The 20,002-nt window shown below is 41.2% G+C and overlaps 1 protein-coding gene across 5 annotated transcripts in view; it reads right to left on the bottom strand.

Moving 5' to 3' along the window:
* Positions 1-20,002, bottom strand: part of MSRA (methionine sulfoxide reductase A) — a 462,739-nt gene that overhangs the window by 156,156 nt on the left and 286,581 nt on the right. For all 5 annotated transcript variants that reach the window (XM_058720804.1, XM_058720805.1, XM_058720808.1 and 2 more), the window contains one exon: positions 4,133-4,237. In XM_058720804.1, the coding sequence (XP_058576787.1) occupies positions 4,133-4,237 (105 nt within the window). The remainder of the gene's footprint in view (positions 1-4,132; positions 4,238-20,002) is intronic.

Below are 20,002 nucleotides of genomic sequence, written 5' to 3'. Positions count from 1 at the left end.
ACCAAAGGTCAATGTCTTCTCAACTTTACTCAAGTTTTGTCTTTTTGCTGGTAAGCAACTCAGGCATAGGCAAGAGTATTCCTTACACAGTTTTAAGAATCACTCCTATTTCAGAAAACAACCTAGACTTGGCTATTGCTTTATCAATGAGAGTCTCTCCAAAGCCAACATGCTGCTGTCTTCTGAAACATCCACTTTCCGAGTAACACCAGTCAGTCTTACACTTCTCTCTGTCCCTCCTCTGTTCTACTGGGTGGTTCTCTTTTCTGGGCCACTTTGCACTAGGAAAAGTGACAGGAGTCACCATGTGACTTTAAGCAGAGAATTCAGAAGTTGTGTTCAGATGGCCAAGTTCACCTGCTTTGTGACCATCCTTCAGGGAGTGGGCTTCAAATTCTTACCTCAGAAAAAGTACATGTGACTACATGTTTTGGCTCCTCTGGGTTCCCTGGGAATATTAAATTCATTGACACTGGCTTTCTTCTGAATTTATGTTTTTGCTTTTAAAGTTCCAATGTTAGCATATACTTGTTTTAATGATTTCAGGTTAATATTTTGGTCTTACACACATTTATCTGAATGCTCATTTGATCTTGGTACACCAGATTAAACTATTTTCTGCCTATAGAAATCTATTTTCTCTATGCATTAGCCAAGAGGCTGGATACTGCTGCATTTTATAGACAACTTGGTGATTTAGCACCACCTAACAAAGTGCCTGGCAAACAGAGTAGATACAAGATAAGTGTCATTAATGACTGATAGTCTTTCATAGCAGTTTAGAAACATTGAGATGATTTGGTATATATTCAAGCCATGTATCTCAAATCTTAAATCCCAATTCTTCAATCTGAATTACCAAGGAACCCCAGAATCAAACCACCAACAGGTATTGAGAAAACAATCTTTAATGTCCTCCACTTCGTGTCTGAGTCAATGACAAAATTATTAACCAAATGGCTTTAAACCTCTAATTTATAGAGGTCATGGTTGACCATGAACATGGTTAACTAACAGTGGCTGGATATAATAAGCACAATGATTAAGTTGAATGGGTGGCGAAGCAGTAATTTTTGTGGTTGTTGTTGTGGCAAGTAGTAGAAACCCAAAAAACTAGCTTAAGTTAAAAAAAGATGGAGATGGAGGGTAGGTACCTAGTAGCTCTCATAGCTGAGAGGACCTCAGTCTCCTGAAGGTTCTCTCTTCCTATCCCTTGTCTCTCAGTGTCTCTTCCCATCTTCCTCCCTTGCTTCTTCTGTGGACAAGCTCTTTCCACATACAGAGCACCTCCACCTCCCCAGAAAAGGGAGAACACCTTTTTCTCTCACACAACAGTCCCAGAGAAGGGCTCCAACTGGTCATGCTTGGGTCCCATGCCCATTCCCTGAATCAAACACTGTTGGCAATAGAAAAAGATACTGTGACTGGCCAGGCCTGGGTCATGTGATCACTCCTTTCACCCTATTTCCAGAAGTGTCATGGGAAACTCTGGAATACAGAAAAAGATTGTTACCATAGCCCATTACATTAAACTATCCAACAAAAGTAATCCTACTAATAATGTGGGAAGATCAGATATCTTGCAATTTAATACCTGTGACTATATATACTGCATCAAGCAATATTGTAAGTAGAAACAGACATATGCGAGGGTAGAAAAACTATTCCTGTCCATGCATAATTTTTCTAAAATATCAGTGAAAAAAATATGTACTCAACAATCAAATCCTATTGTCTGTGAACGCTGTCAGTAGCAATTTCATCTTTTGACTTACAGAATTGAAGCTGAAGATTAACCAGATGACCTCTAACATCCTTTCTAGTCTATGAATCTACAAACCCTCTGTTAGAATCAAAATACCTCTGGAAGAATAGTATACCAAGCTATAATTTATGGAACAGTGTCATGGGCTGAATTGTATCTTTCCCAAATTCATATGTTGAAGCCCTAAACTCTAGTACCTCAGAATATAATTTTACTTGGAGACGGTCTTTAAAGATTAAGATTAAATCAGGTCATTTGGGTAGGCTCTAATCCAACATGACAGTGTCTTTATAGGAAGAGATTAGGACAAAGACACATGTGAAAGGAAGACCATGTGAGGACCCAGGGAGAACACAGACATCTACAAGCCAAGGAGAGAAGCCTCAGAAGAATCCAACCCTGCCGACCCCTTCCTCTCAGACTTCTAGCCTCTTCAACTGTGAGAAAATAAATTACTGTTGTTTAAGCCACCGGATCTGTGGTACCTTGTTATTAGCAAACAATAGAATACACAGCAAACAAAGAATTTGAAAGAGGGCTGAAGCACAGTTGAGACAAATTTGATATGTGGGATGGGGAGAACAAAAGGTTCTTTTAAGGTTCTTTTAAAAGTAGAATTCCCTCTAAGATTTAGGGGCCAGTACTAGTGATATAATTAACTGAGGTGTGCTGGTAAAGATGTGATAAAATAGGTAAGAAGTTAAGAGAAGAAAGGAGAGAGAAGTGCATGACAGACTTCACACACTGAAATTTTGCCAGGGCTAAGCATAAAGTGATTCCATCAGGACAGGACATTATGGATGGCCAGGCCAAAGGCCATGTACCTAACCTTGTAAGCCTGTGGGGATCCTGTCTCCTACATGACTTCAGGCTTGCCTGGGCTCCTAATGTGTATCTTCACTGAGAATTTTGGAGCTCTCAGCATCTGCCATGACCCTTGGCTTTGAGAGCCAAATGCCTGCTCCACCTGGATCAAAGGCCCACCAGCACAAGCTCTTAGCCATCATCACTCTTGTTTATGATGCTCATTGTCAGAGCCTCCTGCTTGAGCCAAGACTGAGTTTGTCAGACCTGCCTTTCTCATATGATAGGCCAGTCTAGTAGTCCAGACCAGGGTGACATCTGAATCTTCTCATTATAGTATTCTTGCCCTACTAGTCTTCTACCTCCCCTGCCCCATACCTTATCCCTCTACTGCTAGGGACTCATCCCCCTATGTCAAACCAGACTTCACTATAATGGAACTCCTGCTCCTGGCTTCCTTCCTAGGCCTTCACCCACCCTGATGGATTTGCCTGGATCCTGTACCTGCAGTACCCTGGCTTATTTATCATTTTACTATACTTAGCTCTGACTTTTGCCCTCTAGTAAATCACCCAGGCACTGAGTGGTTCTTAGAACCAGAACTCAGGGCCCACCATCCTGTGCTGCTGGGGTCATATTAAAATTCCACCACAAAGCACAATGCACATTTGGAAAAACAGATCCCTTCTTCAGAAACAGCCAACATAGCATACCCGCTACACAAAAACCTGACACCAAAGGGAAAATATTTTTGTTAAATAGACTGATTGCTAAGTGAACAGGGTTTGTGAAAATCACATCTATTATATAGGACTTTTCAGTTCATAAGCCTCATAATATCAGATCATCATATTGGCAAGGCAGTGCTTGTAAGGCTGTTAGGATGAAATCTGGAAATTGCTTCATTATTGAATATTACAAATGATATTTGCCAACAGGGGATTTTTGCTTGTGTGTGCATTCAAATAAAATTTCTGGCCACCATTGTTTATAGCCCAAACATATTAATGTCTCCATATAACAAATCTCAAAGAAGACAAATGAAATATGTAAATAACCTAAGCATTGTGGACCCATTGAATATTGCATTTTACCTTTATGTTCTTTTTTTTTTTTTATCACCCGCAGACATTTAAAAAAAAAAAAGAGCCTGATAATGTCAAAAGATGAGAAAGGCTAAATTCAGGGAAATAAAGGAACCATAAATCAGGAAAACTTTGGAGCTGCTAGAAAGACACTTTAATTTTGTAGACAAAAGACTGCATTAAGGAGGAATAATGCAATAATCAAAGGTGAACGAATCTCTATTGTCTGGCGTCTTTCTCTGTGGGAATTTTCCCACCCCTGACAGCTGTAAAGGGGGGAGGAGTGCAGACTGTGGCTGCGCCTTTATTCTCTCCCCCCGGTTGCTCCCCAGCCCCTCCTCTTCTCCGTCAATAAATGTCTGCAATCATATTCTTGAGCTCCTGTGTGATTTCAAGGTTCATCTCTTCCATGCAGCTCAAACACTAATTATCCCAGCTGTAATTAGTAAGATAATTAAATACTGGCTCACTCATCTACCTTGGGTCGGGTCATGATTCTCCCAGAAGACCTTGAGCAGTTCCTCAAAGCTGATGCGTTCTGGCTGGTACACCACTCGGACTACTTCTGCATGGCCAGTTTTTCCTTGAAAGAAACAGAACATACAACCAAAATTTACTGACAACACCAATTTACTACAAGTTGCTCATTTCCAAAAAATCACCAGACAAGGGCTAAAATTCTTCCCTCCTCCGAAGGAAGGGTGGGAGCATAACTACATTAGCGAATGGTTTCATAGTTAAGTCTGTCACTGGTTCTTTCTCCATAAGAGCACACAGTTGTCCTCTGGCAAGCTTCCTGAGGATGATGACTTCTCGTCATTGTGCTCTAATCATTTTTTTTTTTAATTTCATGAGAAAACAAACTTGGGTTTTCTTTTCTTTTTTTTTTTTATCTCACTCTTATCAAACCTTACGCATCCAATCTGACATAGTGCTCATGGTTTGAAACTCTGTGAGGGGAATGAGCCAATTTATTTTTATCATCACCACACTGTGCTATATGCAGTAAGTTTTGCTGCACTAACAGAATGAGATGGTGCCAGATCAAGAAACCTGTAACAAGCAGGCTTATATTGCATCAGATAAATTCGTTAATGGGGGGACATATTTGCTGTGCTGTTAACACAGAGGCAAGGGTCAGGTTCACATACCCAGCGGGGTGGTAAGTGTTTTCTCAGTCTAATTCGTCTCGTGGTAAACAACCACTGCAGCAAATGTGTCTCTGTTAGCATGCACATTCTCAGAGGTGGTCCCCAAGGTTCTGTAGATCAGGGAAGTGGGTATTTGCACTTGTATCTATAGAATTCATACCCTGCCTTATTTTACGGTGTTAGAGTGCAGTAAGTGATAGAAGACTCCATACATATCATTTCTATATTTAAATTTGTTTTCCATCTCTTTCCAGTCACCTTATGCATAGTTAAGAATTTAGCTTTGCCCAAAGAGATATCTGGCCTTAGCCTTGGCCTCTGGAAGGTAATTTATGTCATACCTGATAGGAATGTCCTTCTTTAAAGTGGTGCCGGCCACACCAACAGTCCTAGGGTGGGAGCTGGCCACTTTGAATCATAGGGTAGGGTTGGCCATACCCAACAGTGTTAGTTAGGTTCAGGGCTGGTCATGCCAGACAGACCAACCTTGTGCCGAGAGTAGGGTCTTTGGGTAACACAGCATCAGCTGACCCAGAGACAGAATTCAACCTTGTGGGCAATCAATCAATCATGCCTGTGTAAAAAAGCCCCAATAACAACTCTGGACATCAAAGCATGGGTGAGCTTCCTGGTTGGCAATACTCTTTGCATACTGTCACACACGGATGCCAGGAGGGTAATACATCCTGACTGCATGGAAGATAACACAGAAACTTTGCACTGGAACCCTTCTAGACCCTGCCCTATGCATCTCCTCCTTTGGCTGATTTTGATCCATACCCTTCCCCTATAATAAACTGTAACTCTGAGGATAACTGTTCTCAGTGAGTTCTCTGAGTCCTAACAAATTCTCAGACCACACAGTGGTCCAGGAGTCCCTTGAACTTGCAACTTAATTTGCAAAGTGTTTGCCCATAGGTTGTTAATCTCACCTTAATTCTCAACCATTTTACCATTGGAAAACTGAGATACACAGAAGTTGGATTTGCCCCAAATTCACATAGAGCTAGTGAATTTCTGGACCATAACCTAAAAACCTTCTGGTGTTTTGTCCAGGATTCTTTCCAATAAACAAAGCAAAGAAAGAAAAGTGAACATGAATCCAGAAAAAGAAAATAAAAATCTATTCATTATCTTTAATCTTTTTTTAATATTTAAATTTATTTCTGATGGTAGAAATAATAATTTACAAATAATATGAAGCTTAGAAAATATAGAAGAAGTATAAAAAAGAAAAAAAAATAATGTGTTGTAATCTGACCACATAAAATAAGTACTATCAACATTTTTTACACAATTCTTTCTGGATATGTACCAAATACACACAAGTGCACATGTGCTCATACACACACACACCACCACACCATGCACAATTTGCTTTATTGTAATCTTGTCATCATGCTTTTCTTTTACATACCAGCATATTGTTTGTCCCCACATCACTAAAATTTTTAGAAAAAGCCATTTTAATGACTATATAACACTCCAAAGATGGTTGTACTATTATTCAATCACTCCCTGTCATTGAAGTTTAGACTCAATCCTATTTTTATCTATCAACATAAATATCTTTCCACATTTCCAAGACTGTCTCAAGCCACAGTTACATAAGTGGGATTTCTAAACCAATGTTTACAAACATTTTTAAGTTTCTTGATATCTAGTGCTTAAATGCTTCGGTAAAGTTGACCCAATTTTCTCTCCCTATTGGCAGTATATTTCAAGGCCAATCTCAGTGACTATTATAATGTTTTTAACTCTTACCAATTGGACAATTGTACCCTATCAGTTTATTTTCAATGAATTTAATTATTAGTAAGGCAAAGAAAAAGGTCATGTTTATTAATAATTTTAATTTATTTGCTCTGATTTTGGCAATATCCTTTTTATATTGGGTTATATTTTTATTTTTCTTATTATTTTTTAAAAAGATATTTAGGGGCACCTCAGTGGCTCAGTCAGTTAAGCATCCAACTTCAGCTCAGGCTGTGATCTCATGGTTCATGGGTTCAAGCCCCACATCAGGCTCACTGCTGTCAATGCAGAGCCCACTTTAGATCTTCTGTCTGTCTCTCTCTGCCCTACCCTTGCTTGTGCTCTCTCTCCCTCTCAAAAACAAATAAACACTTAAAAATAAATAAATAAATAAATAAATAAATAAATAAATAAATAAAAATGTATTTATATTTAAGTGAATTGGTCATCTTACATAATTTCAATTCAAATACTATAGGCATGTAAGTAAGCAAAAGACAGATTTTATGCAAACAGATATGAAAAGAATTATGGGAGAATTATGGGAAGAAGATACATTAAGTATAATAATGTTACTATAAACCACTTTTGATCCTACTTTAAAATTTTATTATTATTTTGTATTTTGAAATGTTTAAGTGAATGATTTAATTAAATAAAAATTAAACTCCCTAAATATTAAAAGTAGCAACAATGTGTAACAATTATGGTAAATATATTTGGTAACAAAAGCATAGAAAACCACACTAGAAATACAGGTAAAAGATGTAAACAGGCAGTGCATGTAAGAAGAAATAAATGTAAGTCAAGATTGAAAAATGCTCAACATTTTTAGTGATAAAAGCAAATAAAGGCATATTGAAACATGAACATACCATCTCGCATTACATTTTATAAAACTGCTTAAAAGCGTAACTAGCGCTGATGAGGAGACTGAAACTGGCATCTTTACTTGGCTGGTGACAGTATAAATGACCAACTCCCACAGGCATATGTATCAAGAGCCACAAGGATTAACTCACCTCCACTAAGTGATACAGAAAATCTATCTCAAAGATACAACCCCAAATAATGGAAAAGATATGTACACGCAAAAAAAAAATTTTTTTTACTCCATCATTACAATGCTGGAATACTATAAGATATCCAAAAGTCAAATAAAAAAAGAAACCAACTGGGGCACCTGGGTGGCTCAGTCAGTTAAGCGTCTGACTTCAGCTCACGTCATGATCTCCTGGTTCCTAAGTTCGAGCCCCACATCAGGCTCTGTGCTGACAGCTCAGAGCCTGGAGCCTGCTTCAGATTCTGTGTCTCCCTCTCTCTCTGTCCCTCTCCCTGCTCATGCTCTGTCTCTCTCAAAAATATATAAACATTAAAAGAATTTTTTTAAAGAAACCAATTATGGTATAACCTCATGGTGAAGTATCATGTGACCGTTACAATACAATGTCCTAACCCTAGTAAAAAGTGTTACCTTCACTGAAGTCTGATAAAACGGTAGGCACTTTACCTACTTGACCTTCTTTAATGCTCATAACAAGTTTTTTCCCGAGTTCTTCCTATTGTGGAAAATACACACAGCAAACTTTACCATCTTAACCATCTTTCATGTGCACAGTTTGGTGGCATAAACTACATTCACACCTGTAGTGTGAACTACTATTCACAAGTAGTACTTGTGCTACTGTCAACCACCATCCATCTCCAGAACTTCTTTCACCTTGCAAGCCTGAAACTGTATCCGCTGAACACTAATTCCTCGTTTCTCTCCTACCCACAACCCCCGGCAACCATTCCACTTCTGTTTCTGTGAATTTGACCACTCTAGACACTTCAGAAAAGTGCAATTTTCACTTAGCACAATCCTCAAGGTTCACCCATGTTGCAGCAAGTGTCAGAATTTCCTCCCTCATTCTTAGAATGAGTAATATTCCAGTATATGGATATGCCACATTTGACTTATCCATTCATCTGTCAATGGACATTTGGGTTGCTTCCACCTTTTGGCTACTGAGAATAACGCTGCTATAAACATGGGCATACAAATATGTCTCACAACAATTTTATAAGAGAGATACAGTCCCCATTTAAAGGTAAGACAACTAAGTCCTCTCCACAAGCTTTCTCACACAACATCCCACAGCCAATAAGCAGCAGGATCTAGTGAGGTGCTCATTCTATGCCCGTAAGCCAGGCTCCTGACTGTAGACCGCTGAAGTCAGCAAGTGGCTGCAAATGTCATATAGGCAGTGGCCCTATATGAGAAATCACAGCTGTGGAGTAATTGACATCCAGGCTGTCAAGACTATTTTACAGGATTAGGCCCTTCTTTTGTGGTAGAAATATGGGGTCAGGAAAGATTTCCATAAACACTTTCAGACATAATCTAAGCACGGACATTATTTGTGGAGAGGTTTAAAGAAGCTTGGTGGTTTAAAAGAAACTGCTACCATTAAAATTCAAGATCCATCTGCATTGACAAACAGTGGGGAGAAGCCCTCATCAAACTCACCTTTAAGTTTCTTTATTTTATTTCTCCAAAGTACAAGAGTCTGTGTAAAAATACACAGTGCAAATGATCAAAAGGATTAAGGGGCTAGGAACCACTTACAGAAATGCCCACGCCTCCAGGAACTCACCAATGTGCTAGGCTAATTTGATTCCCGGGACCAATCTGCAAATACTTTCTGGTGCTTCCAGAGATAAAAGGCTGTATCTTAAAAATACTTTGAGCTGTTTCTTCATATAACATCGTGCAAATACCATGATAGATGTGATGTGCAAACATGCTTGTTAACAATTCACAGCAGCATCAGAGGGGTTCTAACATTGTTGTTCAAAAATGTCTTGAAATGAAAAGGACTAATGTCTTCTCTGAGCATTTCCCAGTGTTTCCTTACCCCATGAGCCCAAAGAAAAGTAATGAATGCAGAGAAGTAGGTTATGGGCAGTCATTCCTTATAAGACAAAAGATCCCAGAAGAAACCTAAAGGAATGTTTGGGGTGGGGGGAGTGGCGCTGAAAAATCAGGCACTCTGCAGTCACCTAGACCTTTGTGGAAGCCAAGTGAACCAGGTGTTTTTAAAGGAGAATCCCAAGATAATTAGCCTGTCTTTAAATTTTTTTTTTCAACGTTTTTTTTTTATTTTTTTATTTTTGGGACAGAGAGAGACAGAGCATGAACGGGGGAGGGGCAGAGAGAGAGGGAGACACAGAATCGGAAACAGGCTCCAGGCTCCGAGCCATCAGCCCAGAGCCTGACGCGGGGCTCGAACTCACGGACCGCGAGATCGTGACCTGGCTGAAGTCGGACGCTTAACCGACTGCGCCACCCAGGCGCTCCTACCTGTCTTTAAAGTTCTATGTCATGGCTTTCCATCCCATGGGGAAAACATTATCTTCAACTCTTCCAGGTTAGTGTGATTTGTTTTGCTATACTCAGGCTAGTAAAAAGGGAGGAGAGAGCAAGAAGGTGGTCTGCCCAGTAGATAAAAACAGGAGACAGCCCGGAAGCTGGTGAGATGCAAGGGCAGGGAGAGCGCAGCAGAGGGCAGTGCTGTGTGCTCGTAGGGAGCCCCCACTCAGGAGCCACACACTGCCTGGGCTACCATTCTGGGTCAGCCACGTGGCAACTGCCTGACCTTGGCATGGCCAGGGATAGAAGAAAAGGGTGGTTCAAATCAGAGCTCCATGGCATATGAGCCATGCCTTCCCTAAGGGGCCCACATGAATTTTTGAAGGCCCTTTTATCTATTGAGTTGCTTCATCTACTTGAGGAAACTTGCTTCAGTCTCCTCATCTGCTAAATGTGGAATTAGAACATGCCTCCACATAGGATGTAAGTCTCTCTAATTCTCTATGTCTTATTATCAAAAGTTGTATTATTATAGTTATTCTCTACTCAGCTGGGGTAGAAGGGGAAAAGACTAGAATTAAAGTCACAAGAAGTAATTTAGACCATAGGTCTAACAAGTAGTTTGACACTTTTTTGACTGTGATCCCAAGTCTTCTTTTTTGGATAGAAATAAAAATAACCTCTGTGACAGAAGACTCATCAGGATTAAATGAGGTCATATGTGGGAAAGTACTGGGGAAGAGTAAAGCTCTCTATACATAAATAAGATTTCTATTGTTATTTCCCTTTTGAGTTTTCTTAAAAGGGATGCCTTCCCCATAAGGACTAAATCACAGGAGAAAACATATGATACAAGGAAGCTTCTAGTTCATCAAACTAAATTTTATCTCTGTAAGTGTCTAATTGTGATTTCATTCATGCATCTATTCTAGAAATATCAGCTAAGTGTCTACATCTACTCAATCAGGTGCTCAGGTGAGGTCCCAGCCGATACATTCCAGCCCCGATGGGAGCTGTAGTCAGGCTTTCATCCACACCAGGCAAAGACCCAGATTCCCATTCTTCTGATGAACTACAATGAATCAAGTGTGATTCCTCACCTTAGAATCAGAACTAAAAGACATGGGTTTAATGAGAGAGTTCTTAATTCAGGTAAAAAGAAGCCTCTGGAAGCAGTTTGGAATCTTGCCTCCCTGGAGACACTGTTTCCTACTATGCCATCACACCTGTCAACAACTTCTTTTGGACAAGAACCTATGTCCATCAGAGTCCATGATATTCAGGAGACGGTGAAGAGCCACCTGGACTGAGAAGAGCTGAAGGCCCTCCCACTGTCCCCAGGGCAGAATATGTGAGGCCACCTCTCTCAAGTCAAAGCCAAATGGCTGCAGGCCAGCAGGCGGCAGTCACAAGTGGTCAGAATCACACCGCTGGCATGATAAGCAAGTGAGCTAAGCAAGTGAATTGAGTTCTATTCCAAATTCTCGGTAGAAATGGTGGCTCCTTCCCCACAGCACGGGCAAATCTGATGCAGAGATTTCCACAAGGCGAATGAGCATGACCATCCGTGCCAAGGGCAGCTTGAGCCTGTGAGGGGCTCCTGGGTGTGGCGTCTGGCCTGAGCAAAAGGGGCTCCAAAGGCAAGCCGAGCAGCCCAGACCTGCATGGTTTGTGTGGATTCCTAGGTCCCAGGGTGGGAGGAAAAGCCTGGGAGGGCAGAGCCCCTGCCCTCTGGAAGGGGGTGTGTCAAGGGCAGAGAGGAGGAAAGCAAAGAGAGATGGAAAAGAGAAGGAAAGCAGGATGCAGATAAGACCTGTGCACACGGTTTCCACTCCTAGTATCAAGGTTCCTGGGGCCCTTTGCTGCTGCTGTGGGGAGGGTCGGGGAACGGTTGCCCACCTGGTCCCCCAGCAGACAGTATAGCCACATGGGTACCCCTTGCAGCCAGCAGGGCTTCTGCTTTATCTGCAAGGCAATGAAAGACCTCCAGGCCTGCTCGCTCCTCTCCCCATGTTGTGATCCAGCCATGAGCCACACATCACAGTCGACAGGGTGCCTGTCTAGACCCAGCCTGCTGGGCACCACTCAGCCCAAGGAAGCATTCAGCACTGTGCTTCCTTGGCTTGCCTCGTGGCCACCTGGCAGTGGTGTGACCTTGACCAAGCTCTTTCTTCTCTAAGCTTTCGTTTCCTTATCTGTGAAATGAGGATATTCATAATACTCACCTCAGGGACTACTGTGAGGATTAGTTTGATAATCCACAGGAAGCACTAAGAATAGTCTGGCCCACCGAGTATTAGCTTTATTCATAACAGTATGGTTAGTATTGTTATTTTTACCATTGCCACTGTTATTTCATAATTTGGGGGGGAAGGTCCAGGAATCTGTATTTTTACAAGATTCCCCAGGTGATTCTTAACAGAGCTACTATTAAGTGTAAAAGTGTAAAAACCACTCATCCTGAGCCCAGTGCACCCCTTAAGCAGCCAGCTGTCAACCTCCCTCTCCTGGATCTCAGTGCTCACTGTCTTAGTTATCAGGAGGTGCATGGGAGTCCCACAGTCCTTAAGTAAGGCAGGCAGGCAGGCAGGCTGGATGGGAATGGGTGAGGAGGGAAGGAGGGAAGGAGAGGAGCACAGAGGAAAGGAGGAAGGATATTAACCCCTGTTAAAAGAATACACTGGAGGCGCCTGGGTGGCTCAGTGGGTTAAGCGTCCAACCCTTGATTTTAGCTCAGGTCATGATCTCATGGTTGTTAGATCAAGCCCTGCGTTGGGTTCTGTGTTGAACATGGAGCCTACATGGGATATTCTCTCTCTCTCTCTCTCTCTCTCTCTCTCTCTCTCTCTCCCTCTGCCCTTCTCCCCTATCACTTTCTCTAAAATATAAAAAATAAATAAATAAAAATAAACATTAAAAAAATAAACTGAAGGATACTGAACATCCTAAGTGTTTATCTAAGCAAACATCTATGCAAAATAGGGCAGTGACAAACAGGAAGGGGCTAGGAGCACTCCAAAGACAGGAGCTGGGGAGAAACATATAGAGAAATTGTGGAAGCAAATAAAGGAAATTATTTGACTAGCTAAAGCTGTTAGTTAGCTGTTTGTGATTGGCTGTCCTTAGCATTTTGGTTTCATAACCTTGAGGTATTTACAGGCCTAGACTGTGATTTGCTTATGTTGGTGCCACACTAATAGACCCACCTCAGTCTAATGGCCTCCTTGTTTAATTAATTTAACACTCTTAACAAAGATCTGTGGAATGAATGAGGAGGAGGTGGGTGATAGGAAAACATGAATAGCAAAACACCTTTAATAAATGTAGCATTTATTAAACTCCACGCATTGCTCTAAACTCTTGATACAAATTGATGAAGTTAACACTCACAAAAACCCTGAGATAAGTAATATTATTATTCCCACTTTTTCAAGGAGGAAACTAAGATGCAAAGAGGTAAAAGAACCCAAAGTCAAAGATTAAGTGGCAGAGACTGGACTTGAGCCCACCATGACACGGCTCACAGACTAGAGGGCAGCGTGAGTAAGGTGGGTTTGTGAACGGGCAACATCCTTATCAAGACATCAGGTACAAGAGAAAGGAAATGGCCATTGTGGACAGAAGAAGTCAGAGGTGCTTCATGGAAGAGGGGTGGGTGCATCCAGGCCACGGCCACGGTCATAAACAAAAACAAGATTTCAAAAAGGACAGGCAAAGAGACAGGGACCTCTTTTCTGCTGCAACACCACAGACCTGCTATCATGCGCTGTAACTGGAAAAGCCTCTTAGCTGGCTCACCCTCCAAGCTCCCCTGCTCAACCCAACATAACCACAAACCCCCCTGCATTTGGACATAGCACTTCGTATTTTCAAAGTCTTCTGGCTCTACAAATTCATTTTAGTATCACAGCCACCTTCCCAGGGCAATTAGTAAGATTAATGCTATTGTGTCCATTTTATTGACAAGAAAGCCAAGGCTTAAAGAGATTGAATAACTTGCTTGAAGTCTCAGAGCTTGTAAGCAATTGAGACAACCGAGAATCTGACCACCGTCAATGGGCTCCACTCCCAGCCACTTCTCCCACAACTGCCCTCTGCCCAGGGGCCTACAGGAGCCCTTCTTGGCCACCAGGCCTCTCCATGTCTCCAATCTCATTTCCCCACACACTCTCCCTGATCCAGACAGTCCATATCCCCATCCCCACCCCTTGCTGCTGTACTCCCCCAGCCTGCAGTACACACCCTCCAGCCACCTGAAATCAAAGCCCTCCACTACTCTCAAGGTCCCCGTAGGTGCTGCTTCTTCCAGGAAACCCTCCCTGCATACAGGACCTGGACAAGAAGCACGATATAGGGGAAAAAGCACAGTCAGTGGGCTCCAATGGGATCTGCTTTGCTCAGATCCAGGCTTGCTGACTGAGTCAGGTCCCCTGAGGTCTCTCGCCAAACCCCTGTGATGAAAAGAGATGTATGTAGCAGGTAGGATCTAGCGATTCTCATAGAGGGTACTCAGAAAATGGTTTTTGTCTTCCAAACACCACCGATCCAGCCTCCTTCTTCCACTTGGAATCAGTCCCTCACCTTGTAACACTTGAGTCCTGACTGTTTTTGAGCGCTTGCTCAGTGTTTCGTGTATACAGAGTTCTCCTGGGAAAAGGAACCATGACACTGGATCTTTTCTATCATCCCCCAGGACTGGGCACATGATCTGATATTAATAAATACACACAGATTGAAGGATCCTTTGTGCTGATTTTTTTCTGCCACTTATCAAGCCTTCATCTGGATGAGTGTCCACACTGGCCCCAGCACTGCTCACCTGCCCAAGGACCAGTCTCCTAAATGGAATTATATATAAATGCTCTGCTCTGCCTCTCTGTCCCAAACTGCTGAATTCTATGTAAAACTCGCCATACCTACCCAGAGAAAGGTATTAGATACAACTAACACAACTTAACTACCTCACCGTATGGGTCAGCATAATGTTTTATTTACTCACTAAACTCATAAATACTCGAATGCCTACTCAGTTCCAGGCACTTCACTAAGTGCTGGGGATTCAATGATGACAAGTGTTAATAAGGCAACAACAAAAACTCTGGCAGCCTGGATTTTGCCCACAGTCTGGGTCCAGGTAAGGAACTCCTCTTTAAAGAAAACGACCTGACCTATTTTATTTATCCTACAGGGAAGATGGCAGGGAGAAGTCAGCTATAGTTATTTTTTCATTAAATAATAACCATTTTCCAACTCCCCTCATCCTTCCCAGCCAACAAGACCCATCCAAACTGTTAAACCAAATCAAAGAGCACACAAAAAGATCCAGGTGTTTGAAGGGAAAGGGGGAGTACTGGATGACTAATACCTCCCTCTTCCCATACAAGATTCAAAACACTCCTTCCCTCTTGCTAATTAACTACAAAGAGGTAAGATGTCAGCTCAGTTTCATCTCCAGCTCCTGCAGATAGAAAATGTGATTTCCAACAATGTACTCATTATAAAAAAAAATCCTAATACATCAAAATTGGGTGCCCTGTGGAGTTCATTATAGGATTTGAGGAGTGTCTATACTGTCATTTTATCTTTGCTTTTTTTCTTTTGTCTCTTCAGTCACTTAAAGTGTCCAAAGAGAAATATAAGCTTTCAAAAGCATCCTATTGATTGAAAAGTAGAAAAAAATCCTGTTGGAACAACTGCGATTTTTTTTCCGGTCCACCATGGGGAGACATAGTGGGGAATTTATAATCCTCTGGTGTGTATGCAATACAGGCACATTCTTCAGAGATTTTCTCTCAGAGGAATGCTATAAACATAGTTGAGTACTTGCTAAGAAAATTCCTCAAGAAAGCAATAAACTACAACCATTCATTTCTTTGTGGTGCTGGAGGTTTCTCACTGCTATGAAGTTAACTAGTGGGTAAGCAGTCTAGGAGTGAGCAGCTGACTAGTTTCTGTATCCAACATGCTGATTATAGAGGCTGACCTTCACACCCTTTGAGGTGTTTTTTCCAGAACAAGAAGTATATGAAAGGTTCTTGTAGGTGGGTTGATCAAATGTTCATTTCCTGGACCAGCACCTACTCCCAACTTACCATGAGGGGGACAAGCATTATGAGATATTGGTAAAACTAATCTGCCAACAAGGGATCATGGTACTCTCGCAGCCAAGGGAACAAACACACTTTTATTTAAGGGTCTGATTAACACTTAAAAGGATATTGTATGCTTAGAAACTATGCCTTCTGGATGCTGTTAAATGACACCAAGTCCAAAATGAGGCCCGTCTGTACCTTGTTATCAGTGGGTTACACCAGAAGAGTGGTTCACGACCCTATGCCTATGCCTTCTAATCACACTTTTTAAAGAATATTCTCATACCTCCCACTCTACCCCACACTGGAATTCTGACACAGGGGGCGTGGGGTCAGGCCTAGGCACGTGCATCTTCACAAAGCTTGACAGGTGCTTCTGATGTGCAGTTGGGAAAGGGAACTATGAAATTAGGTGTTTGATATATGAAGCTATATCAATGGAGAGGAAGTAAGACATAAGATTTTTAAAAATAATGTACAGGATTATAAGGGACTTGAAAAAGATCATCTAGCCAAATGCCACGTTGTTTTTTACCCCATTGCAACATTCAGATGACCATTTCAAGTCACAGGACACACACTACTTCACCAAAGTATCCATGCCATTGTTGGACTGTTCTAATTGCTGGAAAGTTCTGCCTTTATTGAGTCAAGTCTACTTCCTTCTACTCACTGGTCCAGGTTATGCCTTTGACGTCCAGTCACTCGTCCATAATGACCCTTGAAAAGGCTGAAAGCATAGGACATCGTGGTTCAATTAAATGAGCACTGCCTTTGGAATCAAAAAACCTAATGTGGAGCATATATAATCTGCCAGATAAGCTGTTTAACTCCCCTTCCTCACAAGTAAAATGGGAATACTAAGACCTGTCCCTATCAATCTTTGAGTATGGTTGAGAGCATTCAATAACAGAGATAAAGGGAAAGCACTCTGGGGACTTACTGGTAGTAATCGAATCTATATCACAATTAGTGTTTCCATAGCCACATACTACTAATGATGAAGATCTCATGATGGAACTTCACTATAAAAGCCAACAACTTCCAAACCATTAGGATCTAGGTTAATATAAACAGAACAACAGGGACTGCTTTCCAAGCAAAGGTGGGTTTCTCTGCATAGGCTGCCAAGGGCGTGCTTTCCCAAAAGTGCATGTGCTCTGAATCCAAGTGAAAAGACAGCTAGAGAACCCCTGAAATCATGAACTGAAAGGTCTTTAAAACCAAGTCAGACTTTTTTTTATAGTCTTCAAAAACTATTCTCTATTTATAATAACATGGAGGAGAAAAGGCAACTCAGTTGAAGCTTGTCATTGCTAATACTGTGGCTGCTTACATGGAATTTCCAGAAGAGTTGCTTTAAGTCATACAAAGATAATAATTGCCTATTCATTTTGAACATAAACCACATGACAGTTGCTTTTGAAGTTCATGTGGTAGTAGCATATTCTCCCAACTTGAATGGTACATTATTTATAAATAACCCGCCCAGGAACAATCTGGCAGGATCGTCCAAGCAGCATGGCTCTGACTTATTTAGATGTCTACATTCATTAGCAATAAATATAACTTTTTGTTTAGTTTAAATATTTTTGAGAAGAATGGAATTGTGAACCAAGCCTTCAGATTTATGCATAATAGCCCCACACTGAAATACTGTTGGTGGTCTGGGAAAAGTCTTGGCTTTGTCTCCTTATTTAAATAGCACCAAAGGCACCAGTTACGTTGTACAAAAAAAATCAATCCCACAGCCTTATCTTGAAAGCGTATCAATAATATGAGCAACCAAGGCTTAATCTTAATGTTATAACTATGTAAATATCAAATAGAAAATATCTGCACAATACCAAACCAGCTGATTCTACACATTTAGTCACATAGAATCTAATTCAGACATTCTTAATGGGGTGATATCACTCCTAGGGGAAAAAAATTGTCTCTTAAGGGACAAAACCATCTACATATCGAAATGTTGTGGCCTTTCAAAGGGCCACAGTATATAAACATATAGTATATCTGTGAGATTAAATTTTAATGGGGAATAGGGGGAGAAAATTAAAAAAGAAATGGCTAAAATGGGGCCGAAGGGTGCCTATAATTTTTAAAAGATTGAGAAACACTGATCTAATTAATTTAATTAATACAACAGTACAATCAAAATGGTGAAGCAATTTACCATAACTCCCACCTCACTTTCACTTCTGGATGGGGCTTGTAATAGAACACGACTGCCAGAGGAGGGATTCATTCAACAAGTACTTACTGCACAGCTAGCCTGAACTCTGAGCACTCTTTTGGGTGCAACTAAGACAACAATGAATAAGACAGTTGCCAGCCTACAGGAGCACACAGTCCAAGAGGGAAGAGAAATGTGTAAATGGAAATGTACAGGATAAAGCAACTGCTGTTTGGAGAGGGGTGTGCTCAGAGTTCTATGGGAGCACACAGGAGGTGTACCAAGGTCAGCCTTGAAGATTCAGGGAAGATTTCTCAGTGGAGAGGAATCACTCCAGTGCTCTTAATACTAAGCTCTACCATAGCCAAACTTGACCCCTAGGCCTCCCTCATTCTTGGCAACCTCATACTTGTTGGATATCCCGGCAATCGAAAACACAAATGGGGAGCATTTCCTTAGACTACATGCCTTTGCTTATAGTTATTTTAGCCTGTGAAGGGAAACAAGTCTCTGAGCAAAAAAATCCATCAGTACAGGATACTAATACTAGCCACACCATATTAGATGGGTATATGTCCCCATAGGGGTCCTACAGTAACTAACACCAGAGTCCTGATTTTGGACTGAAGGTACTTTGTTCCATATTAACCCAAACTCTGCACTGGACTTTTTGTACCTTGAGATCAATGGTACTCAGTAAGTATAGGTTAATGACAACAATACTTTGGATTTGTGTAATACCCTTATAGAGCACAAAATATTTTCATATGGATTAACTAAATCTTCATGGTAACTCCATGTATTATCACATCCATTTTATAGATGAGAAAACCAAGACTCAAGAGGTCACATTATTTGAATTAAAGTCACTCAGTAGGTAGCAGAACTTAGTAGCGTTTTTTGTTTGTTTGCTTTTTAAAGTTTATTTATTTATTTTGAGAGAGAGTGCAAACAGGGGAAGGACAGAGAAAGAGGGAGAGAAATAATCTCCAGCAGGCTCCATGCTATCAGCACAGAGGCTGACATGGGGCTGCAACTCATGAACCATGAGATCATGACTTGAGCTAAAATCAAAAGTCGGAAGCTTAACCAACTGAGCTACCCAAGTGCCCCAGAACGTAGGTCAGAGCCAAGGCTCCAACCCAGTTATTGATTCCATAGCCTTTTGCTCTTTGCCCATAAACACTGATCCTGAGGGTAACCACCAAATGATTGTTGCCTATGACTGCCTACAGATCCAATTCAGCTGGAATTTGATTGATACTGGGAATCTTTTAGTCTTGACTAGCAGTTCTTTGATGACAGTAATTAATTTATGAAACCAGAGAACTACCCTAAACAAAACCCAATGGTTTCAACAATGAAGTGCTGAGACACTATGCCAAGGGCATTGACAGTGCAGTCAGAATATTTGATTTGGATGAATTATTTAACTTCTCTGAGTCTCAGGTTCCTCATCTACAAAACAGTTACAATAAAAGTGTCAAAAAATACACTGTATTACACACACCCACACAGGTTTTGTTAACTAAAAGTGCTCCAATAGTTAGTTACCCCTTCTCATTCTCTCTGTCCCATCCTGGCAAGGCAGTAATTTAATAAATGTGAGCCTGAGATATGACTACATGCACAGCACTAAGCCAATGATATGAGAAATCCAAAGAAATGTGACACAGAGCCTGCTCTTGGGGAACTCACAGAAATACTAACAATGCAAGGTAGAAAGTGTTAGATGTCATTGTAGAGGTACAGGTCAGTGCCTTTGAAGTTTGAAAGGAAAGGGATGCCTGGGTGGCTCAGTTGGTTAAGTGTCTGACGC

This window comes from Neofelis nebulosa, chromosome 3, assembly GCF_028018385.1.
Source record: "Neofelis nebulosa isolate mNeoNeb1 chromosome 3, mNeoNeb1.pri, whole genome shotgun sequence".
Classification (NCBI taxonomy): Eukaryota; Metazoa; Chordata; class Mammalia; order Carnivora; family Felidae; genus Neofelis; species Neofelis nebulosa.
Note: the sequence above shows the minus strand (reverse complement) of the source record. Positions and strands in the feature narration are given on the sequence as shown.